Source organism: Ptychodera flava, chromosome 4 (genome assembly GCF_041260155.1).
Source record: "Ptychodera flava strain L36383 chromosome 4, AS_Pfla_20210202, whole genome shotgun sequence".
NCBI classification, from domain to species: domain Eukaryota; kingdom Metazoa; phylum Hemichordata; class Enteropneusta; family Ptychoderidae; genus Ptychodera; species Ptychodera flava.
In genome coordinates, this window is record NC_091931.1 from 19,932,465 (window position 1) to 19,947,282 (window position 14,818).

At 37.8% G+C, this 14,818-nt stretch overlaps 1 protein-coding gene across 1 annotated transcript in view; it reads right to left on the reverse strand.

Annotated features, from left to right (window-relative positions):
• LOC139131121 (exosome complex exonuclease RRP44-like) overlaps positions 1 to 13,685 on the reverse strand; it is a 73,408-nt gene extending 59,723 nt beyond the window's left edge. The window contains exons 1-13 of the mRNA XM_070697069.1: positions 13,335 to 13,685; positions 9,770 to 9,832; positions 9,199 to 9,293; positions 8,237 to 8,427; positions 7,698 to 7,786; positions 6,784 to 6,957; positions 5,093 to 5,254; positions 4,573 to 4,692; positions 3,939 to 4,076; positions 3,023 to 3,169; positions 2,548 to 2,664; positions 1,730 to 1,831; positions 168 to 317 (exon numbers count right to left, since the gene is read on the reverse strand). Of these exons, the coding sequence (XP_070553170.1) occupies positions 168 to 317; positions 1,730 to 1,831; positions 2,548 to 2,664; positions 3,023 to 3,169; positions 3,939 to 4,076; positions 4,573 to 4,692; positions 5,093 to 5,254; positions 6,784 to 6,957; positions 7,698 to 7,786; positions 8,237 to 8,427; positions 9,199 to 9,293; positions 9,770 to 9,832; positions 13,335 to 13,553 (1,767 nt within the window). The 5' untranslated portion in view covers positions 13,554 to 13,685. The remainder of the gene's footprint in view (positions 1 to 167; positions 318 to 1,729; positions 1,832 to 2,547; positions 2,665 to 3,022; positions 3,170 to 3,938; positions 4,077 to 4,572; positions 4,693 to 5,092; positions 5,255 to 6,783; positions 6,958 to 7,697; positions 7,787 to 8,236; positions 8,428 to 9,198; positions 9,294 to 9,769; positions 9,833 to 13,334) is intronic.
• Between the last annotated feature and the right edge of the window lie 1,133 nt (positions 13,686 to 14,818).

The window sequence follows — 14,818 nt, forward strand, 5'->3', positions numbered from 1 at the left end:
CATAACGCAGTCTGTGATGAAAATCTTCCACCCACAACATTGGTACAACCCTTTTGATCCCTGGGGGAAAGTTGGACCCGTACACTAGGAAACAGCAGAATTTTAGAAACAATGCTTGATATTTTTTTGTGTTCTGGCACAAAAATAACACAAATAAATTGACTTACCCTTGATTTGATTATGCTTTTCATAAATTTTGTGGACAAAATCTCAGCATCGGGAGTCATTTCCCAAATGCAGGAAAATGCAAATCTTTCCTCATTTCCGCGCAGTGAACAGAGATTTGAACTCAGCAACTCCGGTACCATGTCTATTCTCTGTTTGATAAAACGGACCAAGGGAAATTTATGCATAAAAGTGTTCTTTTTGTTTGAGTTACAGTGGTTTGTGTTGAACCTTTGGCAATGGGGGAAAGTAGACATACTGTCTATATTGAGGAGCTGCAAACACTGTCAGGTGTAACTATCATCTAGTGGTAATATCAGTCTTGCACAAAGAAATCAAATCTGCTAAAGTTGGAACACCGTCTTGAAGAAGGTCAGACATAGCCAAAACGACACTACCAGATCTGTGCAAACAATGTTTACAAATGATGCGTTCTGGACAGTTAGCAGTATGTCAGTGGATGTGTGGTGTTGTTATGACTATGCGTGACCTCCTTCAAGAAAATGTTTCAACTTTCCCAGAGTTGATTTCTTTGCTATTGACTGATATTACTGCCTGGACCATAATTACACCTGACGCAAACCACTATTTCTACACCATCACAGGGGGAAACAGCTTCTTCTTATACATCCAGTGCATTGAATTTGTTCGAGGTGATTACAGGACAACAAAGAAGTTACTATCTCTTATTGAAACTGAAGTTTTACAGTATAAATTTGCAAACACATCAAACATAGACACCATGAATTTGGAAGATGTAAATGCTAAGTATCTCATGTCCATGCATTGCACATTATGAAGTGAATTTCACTGTGTCTGCATATAGTTGGTGTAGTCCTCTTGACTGATAAACCGGGATGCGGGAAAGCATTCTCAATAACAATTTTACAGATAATAATGTGTAGCATATATGTGGTCAACATTAGTCAGATCAATCTTGTCTTAAGAGACACGAATTTTACAGAAATGGCAGATTAACTGAAGTTGAGATTGACACCATAAAATTGCAATTCTCAATGTGTTCACAGAGCAGTTAGCCAAAATGTTATGATGATTGTTGAGTCTTATGACTAAGAAAAAAACAATATTATGCTGGTACTGTGTTTGTGGTGGTGTGACCTGTGAACTATTTAGGCATAACATCTGTTAAAATTCGGCACCAAAATAAATTGCCATACTGTTATTTCTAGAAATAGCTTTCGAGGCAGTAGAGAAATTTCATCTAATGGTTGCACTACACATACAATACATATGCAAAAAAACATTCATGGCAGGTCGTATCTACAACCGAGAGAATCCAACTTGACTTTTCATGAATTACAAAAGCTCAATGGAACCAGAACTTGTACAGATTGACATTTTGGAATATCAAATATCCATGCTGTGATGTACTTTATCTAATAGAAAAAAAAAAAAATATTTAAAATGAGCAAATAACAATGACATAAATGTTCATCTACTTTACATTATAAATATTTTTACACAGTAAATAAGTATATATTTACATAGAAATCAGTTAACATTTATTTTGAATGATAAGATCACTTGTGTACGTTTCACTGACCTTGTCAACTAAATACACTGTTGTACCTCTATTAGCTGCCTCAGCATCCAACGCATTACCAGGTTTTATGAAATGAGTAACATCGGCTATGTGTACACCAACCTTTATGCAACAAAGAAACAAAACAAATAAAAAGGTACGGTAAGACTTTTCATGAGCGTAATGTTACTGTATGTTGGTAGTATAAAACATTCCATGTATCCAGGTACAGGCCAAAATACAAGAATAATTGTTTCTGGTGAGCAAGCATGACATCGCTTGAAAGCCTTTGCGTCAACCCTTCTTTATTTGTTTCTGTGGAGCAGAGATCAATGACACAGAACATGAAGTACTAAAGTTGCAAGATGATGTGTTTTATACAAACTATCTCTTCCCCCAGAATATCAATACAACACATGAAGTGTTTACTATGTGTGTGGGAAACAGACTAACAAAATGGAACCCCTTAAAAATGAAAATAAAAGCCTGCTATCACCCTCTTTGCTGATGGAGGCCTTTTTGTCTTGGCCATATTACAGAACCTAGAGTGAAAGTTGCATATGCCCACACTTTGACAAGTCCTGCCATAGAGGGCGTTTTTAATGGTGAAAAACCACATGCAAACTCATTTTGCCATCAGAATGATACAAATAAACACTTTTCGATTATTGGCAACAGAACAATTAACAACACAAAAAACAGGATACTCTTTATTATTACTTTAAAGGATACAAATGTATTCATAACCACAATATAACAGCAACAGTTACAAAATTTGATTTCGAGTGGCAAAGATAGCATATCCAAAATTAAGTAAAATTTTGGAAATAAAAGCTTACCTCTAAGTTGCCATTGTCTAGTTCTCTACAGTGTAAAGCATCATCAATATCTGTACAACCTGGAGGATCAACACTGCAGATACAAATGTGACGAAGATCCTCACGAACTGATACATCCTAATATGCGTAAGATGAAAAAAAGCATAAAATTTTCAGATATCTTGCAGATTATAAACAACAGTATCAGAACTACACAAAACTATCTAAATGAATGAAACCTGTTACAAGTTTGTCCTGAACTGTATTCCCATTGATAAAACTGACAATCATAGATTTACAACCACATGAGAACAACGTAATAAAGGTAACGTTTCAGAACATTTTTTGTAGAAGAATTCATATTAGGAACTAGTATTATGTAGGATGTCTTATATCAGCATAGTGAAACAAGTTAGTTCACATCTGAACTTGAACATGGTCTCCACTCTATTTTCTGTATTCTATCATGTGACCACCACATGACCACAACACCTACCTCTTCGGTGATACCCCATGGCATCTTGGGAAGGAAGCTGAGGACAGACGCTGAGAAATTCTGGTGGGGAACATCATGTTCAAGAAGCAGGACTTCATTTTCTGTGTCTTTGTCGCCGATTGGTCCCAGACCCCTGACAAAATGTCCCTGAGGTACACAGGAAGGGAAATCAGATATGCTGTACTGTAAATCATGTGCCAATGTGTCCATAACATAGTGTATTGTGGTTATCAGTTTTCATCCCTATATTTCGAATCGAATGAATTCAGCAAAAAGTATGGCAGCAGCAAAAAAATATTCTGTCAGATTAAAAATTCATAGCATTGCATCCATAGAAATCTTTTTACCTTTTTTGCACATGGCAGCAGAACATACTATGTTCTTAGACTATGGCTTAATTGTGAAAATAAGCATGCTTCCCTTTGCAAGATTGCTTTCTGATTGTATTATCTATCAAACTTGGAAACTAAGTCCTGAATTATGAAGAATGTGGACTTATAATTACATTCATAATCTTGGTCAGAGATGTAAAATTCCAGTAAATGCTGGAAACATTGAGTACTGTCCACAGATCTGAGTGACCCATCACTGCTTGGCAGTGTGTCCTCTTTTATTGTGTATTTCTGGAAACTTTGCATCAATTTGGAGAATTGTTGAGAATTTTCTGCCCTATATCTTTACATGTAAACAAAAAAATCTGCTTGTAATTTGTTTGTGTCATGGCGCATCGTATTGGCTTAAAGGGCACACTGCCGCTTGGCTTTGGGTTTATCCTCATTGTTTCCAACTTGATGGGTGAAACTTTATACAGCGATAGTAGGTGGGTGAAACATTCAATATATGCAGGGACAATGGATGAAAGAATCCACTGATAAATGGTATTAACAGATCATATAAAGATATACTGTTTAGCTACCTGAGGGTATCTTGAAGTCCTCGGCCAGGAATCAATACTAACGATAATTCTCTGGCCTAGCAGTGTCTCAGCTTGTCTGGTTTCAATACGAATCTTGGGAATTCTCTTCTCTGCTGGTATAAAGAGATGTCGTGTTCCCTGGAGAAAAAGGTTTCAAACATAATGTTGAATGTTGAAGTCATAAACACTGAAATTAAACACTCCCGAGCTATGGTACATGATAAACATAGTTCCATGAATAAAAGTTTAAGTGTGACTAAGAGTTGTTAGGTTAAGGTCCAGTACCTGAATTGTGTGCTGTTGACAACCAAACTCTTTACATTTTACATACTTGGTAACTACACTTGTAAACCAACTTTATGATCAATCACGTCCACAGACAGACAGACAGACAGACAGACAGACAGACAGAAATACACAGACTGATGAACAAACTGAGAGATAGACAGATGTGCAAACATAATACTGCCATATGACATCAGCTAAATATCAAAATTGGCTAAATGTATGTTACTGTTCATATCTCACAAGCAGTGTCAACAACACAGTGGACTAAAAATATACTTGGCAGCTTTTTCTAAGAGCAATTGGAAAACTTTCCCCAATACCACCATTTGAGAAGAAAATTTGTTACCTTGGACACAACTGGTGCTTGCAAAATACCACAGTAGGGTCTCCAGTTTCTCTTGATTATTCCGACCACCTTGGCAGTCGGCAATGATTTCACGCCTTTCCTGGCAGGTTTGTTGGATTCCTGTGAGAAGAAACGGGAAGAGGGACCTGGATTAACATCAAACATGTACGACAATGAAAGGACTATTAAGTGTGATCAGAAAGGGAATTCCTATCAAAGCTTTGAAAACTGAAATCTGACAATTTGGGTTGGTCCCATATTGTGAAATTCATTCAAGGAAAAACCATCTTTAGTAGGCGATGATTATTGAAAATAATACCAAAATGTGATTCACTTTAAATGAATGAGGCAAAATTACGTAAAATTTGATCACCTATGTCATTGAAATGATGGCATTCTCAGCCATGAAACGTTTGAATTTTTAAGGATAAAATGACCAATTGGTGCAGACATTTACTTTTCAGTGTCTTATAGATCACACAGCTTGCAAGTAGTAAGACTTCTTTGTTAGAGTACTGACCTCATCCTCCTCAATGCCTTCATCTTCTTCATCCACATTCTTTGTTTCATCCGCCAGAATCATGGAAGAAGGACAGGTCCACCGTTCCCTCGGCAACATCTCTATAGCAACTAAGTCATCATGCACAGCTCGGTTGATGTTGGCAAGACCCTTGATGAAAATCTGATGAGAGAAAATTTGATTAAATTTGAATTTCATACTGTGCATTCTGTGACACTATATCTTGTCTATACTTTTATGTTTAATATGTAACCACCAAGCAAGAGAGGATATTGGCCGAGGTGTGAAGGGTAGTACCTGTTAGTACAGATTTACAAGGGTCACCCTGTTATGTTACAAGAGTCCACAGGTTTTATCAATGAAATCCTACTTGGGAACAATAGAAAAGGAACTTGGGTATTAAACTATATCCCTAAGTACCTAAATGTTAGAAAAGGTTTAAAACTATATCACTAAGTACCTAAATGTTAGAAAAAAGGACATTGTCTTTTGAAAAACTAAAACCTAACATTTGTCAATGAGGTTCTGTATTTGAAGATTTACACCTTTGAAAGTTCTAAACAGCTGTTAAAGAGGCACTCCCACTTAGTAACATTTTTAAAACACATTTTTTTAATGCCAACTGTCGATATTTGACGTTGCGACTGCGCGCGGATTGCGAGATATCGATAAAGCATGTCATTTCCCGATCGTTTCTGATTATGACCCGAAATCCCCCGAATGTTTGTTGTTGTGCTGATTGACGATATTCTAGGGAGTTCAAAATAAGTTCGAACGACGCAATTTTACCTCCCACTGCGAATACTTTATATACAGCATTATGCCTTCACTTCATGTAAGTTTTCTTTTAAAACTTCTCCTTAGTTTTTGTCGTTTTCATTATTCTCAGTCAATTCTATTATATTTTTAACCAATACCACATAGATATCACTTTTTAGGTGTAAAATATTAGCCGCCTCTGATGACTACATTTTGTTGTCTGCCACACAGTTACGCATGGTTCGATACATAGCGGCCGCCGCGTGGTATGTGTCTATGCATACAACGCGGCGGCCGCTCAACCGCATGTAACCGTGCTAGTCACCTATGCAGATTCTGGTGGAAACAGCAAACTTTGTTTTCCGTTTTTCGCCAAGTCAGTAAGACTCAGCTTTTTCCCACGGGCCATGACTGATCATCGACGCGAGTAGTACTGTGGCGTACAACAGCGTCAGCGTAGACTCGTACTCCATAGCTTAGTTGACAATGACACCAGTGCCGAATGTTCGATGTTCGGAAGCAGAATTTAGGTGGGCCACCGGAATTCAAACTTTTACATTTTTGAGGACATGTTTTTATCGATATTTTGCGATCCGCGCGCAGTCGCCACGTCAAATATCGACCGTTGGCATTAAAATAACATGCTTTATAAATGTTACCAAGTGGGAGTGCCTTTTTAAGACAGAATATGGACAGTCAATGTTTTGTATTAATCATTGATGACCCAGTGTTGGAGTAAGTACAGTATCATTTAGTGTCAGAGTAAGGCTAATTTTCACTTCTGCCCAAAACCGAAAACTAGAAATGCATTGTGGAAAGTTTTGATAAAGTTCAAATGCAATATCATCCAATAATTTGTGCAATGAATATGATGTCATTCTGTGGGTGAAATTCCAATGGTCTGTTGAAATGATCTATAGTCATTATCTTACCATGTCATCTTTGCCATGAGCACTGACATAACCTTCCTTGTAATTTTCCCTGCTGGCATGGAAAGTACCTTGGAGATACTTCTTGGATTTGATGCCAGTCTGGATTTGTGTCAATGGAAGGTGTTCTGGGAATGAAATCTTGTGACTGCCCTTCACTTTGATATCTTCATTTGCCTGTTGACATAAAACAAAATTTTGTTAATCAGTAATACTTTTTAATAATCATTTTGTACTTTCTGAACAGGTTCATAGTTCAGTTTCCCTGGTACATTTGAGAAACTAGTATAAATATGGTAACAACTCTTAACATCTTGTAGAAGTGCACCTTGGCTAGCATTGCTTACATCAAATCTTACCAAATCAGAGCTACTCAGCGGCCATTCATGCTTTGTTACATAACTGGAAGGTTATAGCTGATTGGTTGATTGCAATTATTCACAGCAGCTTAGGGAACCTAAAACTAAGGGTGATGTGCAGCTGATGGTGCAGTCTTGACATGATACATGAATGTCAATGACATTCTGCAAACCAACAAGCTACAAACTTGACACTGCCTACTACCAGCATCAAAACATGTTATGGTGTGTTACAACAGGCAGCACTACATCTCAGCCAACAGAATTCTATAATAGCTGCCATTGCTACAGAACAACTGGTGTTAATGTACTTCCAGTACAGCCTGTCACTCAGCATTTCAGTCAACAACAACCATGTATCACAGCTAGCGGCTCTACATCAAAGCCAACATTGTGACACTGTGCTTTCACACCATATCACAATTAGTAACCAAAGTTAGTAACATCACAATACATTGCACCCTGCTCTGCTTCATCAGTTTGCATTTCATCATCACTTGCTTTGTTTCATGACATCATCCAACCACAGATGGCAGAACTACATCAAAGCGACCTTACCGTGTCTCTTCTGTGTTCCTCTTCTGCAAGCTGTGCTAATCTGTCGCTCAATTCTGGTTTTGCAATCAGAGACTTGACATACTCATAAACTGTGTACAAACAGACAACAGAATACATGGCATAAGTATAAAGAGAAAAAATCTTCCTCAGATGACAATTGCTGTTTTATTTTCAATTATTTATTTTCAATTATTTATTTTCAATATTTTCACTGTTCCTACAAGATGCCTATTTTCACACAAGGGAAAGTATACCAGCGATAAAAAAAACCACATGACAATCACAATTAAGCTTTACTCTGGTCCAATACCTAATTACATCACAACTTTAGACTTTACAAAAGATACTGGAGATATATACCCTTACATGTGACCACAATAATGTATTCATCCAAGTATAAGCCCCTAGTTTGGCAACAAGAAACAGTTTGTTCTAGGGAAGGGCCTTATACATTATCTGACCCAATGCTCTCCACACAGATAACATGGTCCACTGATTCACCAGTAGTACCTAAAACACCTTGAAATTAAATCCCTTACCTGTGTAGGCCAGTAACCCCTCTTCTCTTGCTTTATTTCTGTTTGCCAAATCATTTGTCAGAAGTACGACTTTGATTTCATTTTTCTTCTGCTTGCTAAGGTGTTCTCCATACCATTTAACACACACTCTGATTGCTCTGTCGTTTCTGTCATTGGCTGACTCTCCAGCCTCACGTTCAATGTACGTTTCCCTGAAAAATGTTAAGCGATGAAATAAGATCGAAATTGAGATAACCTTGAAAAAAGCAATGAAGTGATATTAAAGCCCCACTAGCTGTATCTTTTAGCATTATTTTCATGATTTTACTTTCACTCTAACATAAGTTGGTGAGAATGTACTAAGGTGCATGTACACACTTATTACTAACTACCCTCTGGGACTGTATATGTAATTTTGAGGATACCGGTAAGCAAAAACCATGGATACTGTGCATATCTGCACTGAAATCTTCACACAAACTGAACAGAGTAGTCCAATGTAATGCAAAGGGGTGAATGTTATCAACTATGACATTGTATGTTCTGTTTCCTTTGTAATATTAAAAATTTTTGAAAATGCACAGAAATCAAAATGACAGTTGAAATTTGAATTTACTCGTCAAATGTTTCACAAAGGAATGATTTCTAATGTAGTAAAAGCCCATATCCCTTTAGAGGGTAGAAGTCAGAGAAAACCAGGAGAGAATAGGAAGATATTTTGAGGTCAACAAGTTTCAAGAGTTACAGCTAGTGGGGCTTTAAGAAAAGTAAATGCGGCATCACAACATTGCTGCCCTGACAATAAAAATGAACAACTGAGGAACTGTTACTGTAGAGTTCACCAGATTTTATCACTTTTCTTTGAAAATCTGCTATACCAAGAATGTAAAGGGAATGGCAAGAAACAGCTATGAAAACTGTGAAGATAGAAATGATTTTTGGTTTCTAGGAAAGCAAACTGAAATTCTGGTTATATAACACACCTGTGATGTTCATTGGTAAAAACATAAAATTTCTTGTTTTCCTGAGACACCAAGTCTCTCATTCTCTGATGACCTGATGAACTTCTGTGTCGGATCTGCAAAACAAAATGACAACAAATTCACATATTGTATTGTTGCTTGCAAAGTTTGAAATCTTCATATTTGTAAGTATTCACATTGGTGTTCTTCATTGATAACACAATTTTGTAGTTTCCATTATTCATGAAGAAAAACTTTCATGACTCATGAAAACTGTTTTCCAATTTCATGAAACAGGGGATAAAAAAGTGGTATTTTGTTTTTATTTACTCTGTTGACTACTGCCTCCCATCAATACTAAAATACAGGTACCAAAGAAACAATATCAATATGAAATTTGTACAATGTTCCAAAAAAATAAATAAAATAAAATGAAATTTTAAAAAATCAGACATTCTTCTGCCATTCAACATGCTTTGCAGTTCTGAGTTCTACAACAGAATAAGTTGTTAGAACATTGAACATTGAAAACACAGTAACTTTGAAGTGGCTGAGTATTTCAAAGAAATATTGGAGATAATTATGTACATACTTCCTGCAATACAGTCTGAAGAATTATGACATTTCTGATGATACTATCTTCCAGTACATCAATCTGAAACAGAAAATGGATAGTTATTTATCATTTTGTTGATTAATTTCATAGCTGATCTGTCTCTGCTTCTTAAAACCTCATGGTTTCTCATTTGTTAAACACTGGAGAGCCTTCCAATTTTCCAAGATCAGACTTCATGTTAATAAATGTCACTTGATGTGGTTGTCTGTTATCTGAAATCTTCCAAAGGTCACACTTGGTGTTTATTATCTACTGAGAAATATGTTTAGCATGAAACTCATTTTTGCCCTATGGTGTGACTATGGAGGTACCTCTATGCTAAGCTAAGGCCTGTTGGCGTGACATGGGCAGGCTTCTTTGGAGTCAGGTAATACTAGCATCCTTAGCTTTATGGTCCTAATGAGTCATAGCATGGACGTACATGTACTGTATGTCCATGGTCATGCATAGTCTGCATCAGCATGGCACAACAGACCAAAAGGGGGATTCTCGCCCGATCCGGAATTTTCTCCCGATTGGGAGACTTGCTAGAAATGTTACATGTATTTTGATATGATAGATACAGCAATTCGATGACAATTTTTCTCTAAAATAAAAAAATTCTCCCAATTGGGGACTTTGTCCTAAATGTGTAAGAGTTTCAAAGTGTTAACTTTGACATCAACAAGTACAATTGGCATTGATCCACATGGCGGAAACACTTTTTTCATGAAAGTGATAATTTGCAGTATGTCATTTGGGTAACTGGTTGTTTCGGCACTAAGTTGTTTCAGCCTTAGTCGTTTCGGCCTCTCAATTTCCATCCCAAGTCATTTCGGCACTGTGAACCAAGACATTTTGGCATCCCTGTTTCAATTTGATTTTTTGGGGTTTTTTTTGTTTGTTTTCAAACTAGTTAGTAATTGACTGACCAGTCATATTCATATCCTTTTCGTTCTGACCAGTAGTTTTTACATGTACTGTGTGACTTTGGCCATGCTGTTTCTGCATCTTTTTTAAACGTTTGCCATGTCGGTGGCTATTGCTATCAATAAAACCAATCAATCAATCAATCAAAAACATTTATAAAGCGCCAAGGTCAATAACCAAGTTATTTACAAAGACGCTGAGGTTCATGTGTTCAAGTGTTCATGCGCTTTGGCAAATAAATATGTCTTAAGTTTTTGTTTTAAAATGTTAACACTTTGGGCCTGTCGGATGTCAGAAGGTAGAGTATCGAAGAGTTGTGGTGCAGCGGCGGAGGCATGTCCACCATACATTCAAGTCTGTAGTTGGGTACACATAGCAGGTTCTTGGAGTAAGAGTGTAGTGAACGACGGGGCTTGATCAGATCCTGAATGTAGACTGGGGTCAGACCGTTGAGAACTTTGTAAGTTAGCAGTAAAATTTTGTAGTTAATTCTATAAAATTGTGTAACAAATTGGGAAATGATATGAAGATTTTTTCTTACGGTTTACATGTGAATGCTGACACTATAGTGCTTTGATTTGTAACATTGCACTCAAGCACAACTTCCCCCAGCCCAGGTGGCCGCTGGTAAATGAGCTGTGCCGTAACGTTTTGGGGCCAGAAATGACTTGGTGTTGAAACGTCTAGAAAGCCAATTTGCTGTATGTCATTTATACAGACGGTATGGCTATTATTTAAACCGGTGTGCGGGATATAAAAGGCCCCTAACTTATTGAAAATTCATAATGGCGCTTGAGTGACAACTGGCAATAGCTAGGTAGACCGCTCCGTGAAAATCGGCCTAAACGATTCTCAAACATATATTATTGGCATACCATGAACATAGACTGTTTCATAAACACCTAGGCCATACAGGTATCTGCAAAGTTTCACAAAGTTTTTTAAAACTACGACGATTAGGGGAAAAATCGCTTTCTGAACAAAGGGAATGGCCCTCAGGAGACAGTCGTTCCATGATTCAAACAATTGTCAATCATTCGGTGACGCGCAGAGGCGTAAACTGGTCAAACATTTGCTGTGCATACAGGAACAATAACGATGTAAACAAACTATATGTAAACTTAGACTTATATCAGCGGGCGAAGGATGAAAACTTTGTGTTGCCATCAACTCTTTTGCTAGCGTTTATGGTGCAATGACATCACGAAAGTGAACCATTTTCAGACGTGACTTAGCAAGAGGACTAGTCCGTAAGCTTACCCGTAGTACGATGTTTTCTAGCGAAAAGCGCGTAAGCAGAGTCCGTAGTTTGCACTGAGAATGGCATCGAAAATAATCATCAAAACATGGCGGTAGCCTCCATGATCAATTTAATTATTGTCAGTCGAAGAGATCCACGTTTTTAACAACTTCCCCTTCCAAATCTACGGCCGAACTTGACGGTACTGAACAGTTGTTTGGGATATTTATGCTGGCCCCGAAAACGGCCGTATGTACACGTGTTTTTACACGTGGAAATGACATGTCGTGTTCGGAGGGCTGGTACTAGTAAGGTTTTGACATACCGATTATCCCAGTTACATTTGGACTTCTGTGATGAGAATTTAACAAAAATTGTAAGATATTTGAACAGTTGAAACATTCAATCTTTCAGTTCAAGATGAGCAAGTAAGCGCCATCACCCAATCTTGTAAACGCTTTAGGATACGCGTGTCTGAGGACAGCTCATAATAATATTTCGTCAAAAGCTGGACTTTAATTCCTTCAATAACTATGGAGGTAGAAAGAAAGACGGAGAGGAACCCAGTCTGTCATTGATTCCAGTTGAAGGTTAACAAACGTTTCGAGCAAAACTTGCAATTGCTCCGAAAATAAACATAACTCGTGATAATTTTTCGATATCACCCTGCCGCCAAGCAACCGAGCAACTGACCGCGATCGGCTATTACCAATATCGTGATACACGAGATTCAAGGAAGTCTCGACCCTTCAGTGAATTTCTTTATTTTTTGCGATCGGTCATGACGTCGCCGTTTACCTATTTCCTACCATTTTCCTGACGTGTTCCTTTTCCTTCCTAGTTTTTCTTTCTTTCTTTTTCTTTCGAGTATTGCCATGGCATAACTGAAACGAACCGGGAAACGAAGGCTGCAGTGTACGTACCCAAGCCTGAGTGTGATTTGAGAGCAAACCGATTACGCAGATAATGCGAACGATCGCAACCGTTGCCAACAGACTCATTATGCAGAACCATGCCCCAAAACGCCACCCAAACTTGGCACTAATCCTGATCCCGGTCCATTTCGAGCGGGGCTTTAATAAATGTGAAAATATGCAAAGAAAGCAATCATTTTTTTCAGAACAATGGTAAACCATAGACATAATGAACATACTGGTACATTTTTTAAATTGCGCAAATGTCTATTAAATTGCGCAGAACTATTCTGTCAAAAGAGGTCTCCATATCGGGAGATATTCTCCTGATCAGGAGGTCAATGTTTCTCCCGATCGGGAGAAAATCCCCCTTTGGTCTTGTGTGCCTTGCTGTACATGTTCAAGATCATGTTGTGTGCATTGAAAATTGGGAATTTGCTGCAACACATGTTGATCGTTATGTGATGCTCTGGCTTACCTGATGAAATAAAACATTAGTATCAGGCACGAGATAATGTGGAAAGTTACAGAGATCACTTTCAATCTGAGGGTCACTCTCTAAGACAGGTTTTTCCTGCGGACATGTGGTACATAAACACGATCCACACCAGATATCGTCTCTGAGGTAGTGCTCCCTAACGACTTTCACTACGCCGCCTTTCCGGGTCTTCTTCACGAATGTCTTCGATTTCAGCATATTCGATCCCCTCTAAACGGCAGAATGATCATCAAGATGACAAATGTCCAGTTGGTTGTTCTGTTGACTGGGAAAGAAACGTAGTAACCGTTCAATCCTTCGCTCGCATGTGAGCTTATGTAACCTCCAACCTTTGACCTTCTGACCCTACCATACTCGTTACCACAGCGCAGCCAGCGGTAGAAATGGGGAAGGGTAGACTATAGTAACTCTTCAACGTTGAAGGCACTATACTCCCCGGGCATACTCTGACCCAAACTCTGACCTACTAACTTCATGTAGCTAAATTTCCTAGCCAGATGAGATTTTAGGGTAAAACTACACATTACTGTGACATAGATTTTGAACATAATTCGGATCATCATTCAAGTGTATTTATGTAAGGGTATTTATGTAAGTATTCTATGAATAAATATTCTACTGTTAATGATGATGGACTCATTATTTTTGGTTTATCAAGAATGTTCAAATATTTGTGAATAACATGAATGAGTTAAAGTTTAATTGTATGACCAATCTAGTCCACTTAACCAGTAACCTTCAGCAATTTCATTGAGGATAATGATATATGCCAATTCTGTTGGTGCTACAACACATGCATGGTGGACATGTAGAGAATACTGACCTTATTAATTTCAGTTGATATAAACTTTGGGGGGGGGGGGGAATGAAATAGTATACCATATACTTTTTAACAAAAGAAAGTGACATATTGACCAGACTGCAACAAGCCTGAAGGAAGGAATTTTACAAATTCAAATGCACTTTTACAGGCAAAAACCTATTATCACACTTGTTTTTGTTTACATACTGATGTGTTTTCTGATGCTTGTGGTTTTAGCTAGAGGCGTGGCTTGTTGAATGCGTGTGCAAATATGACAAATTGTTTTTTTTCAACTTGAAGAGGCTGATTCACACTTTTGTATCTGTGGTGCTGTTTTTTTCCATCTTTGACATGGGTGCATGAAGACACAGCTTGTACATGGTCTTCCTTATTTTTCCTTAACTTGTGATAACATTGACAGGATTTCAATTGTTTCAATGTAGTTTAGCCATAGATGTTATTCTGAACCTGTATGCAGAGGTTTATGGAATTACACCAGAGGGATGGATCATTTGATATCAAGGGGGAGGGACTATTGTTTGTTTCTCCCTGCTGCATTCAATTCTGGCAATACTTTTTTTTCAATTTTCCTCTCAAAGAGTTTTTTGTGTGCATATTGGTTCACCTTAACACCAATACTGTCTGTTATTTTTGTTGCTGA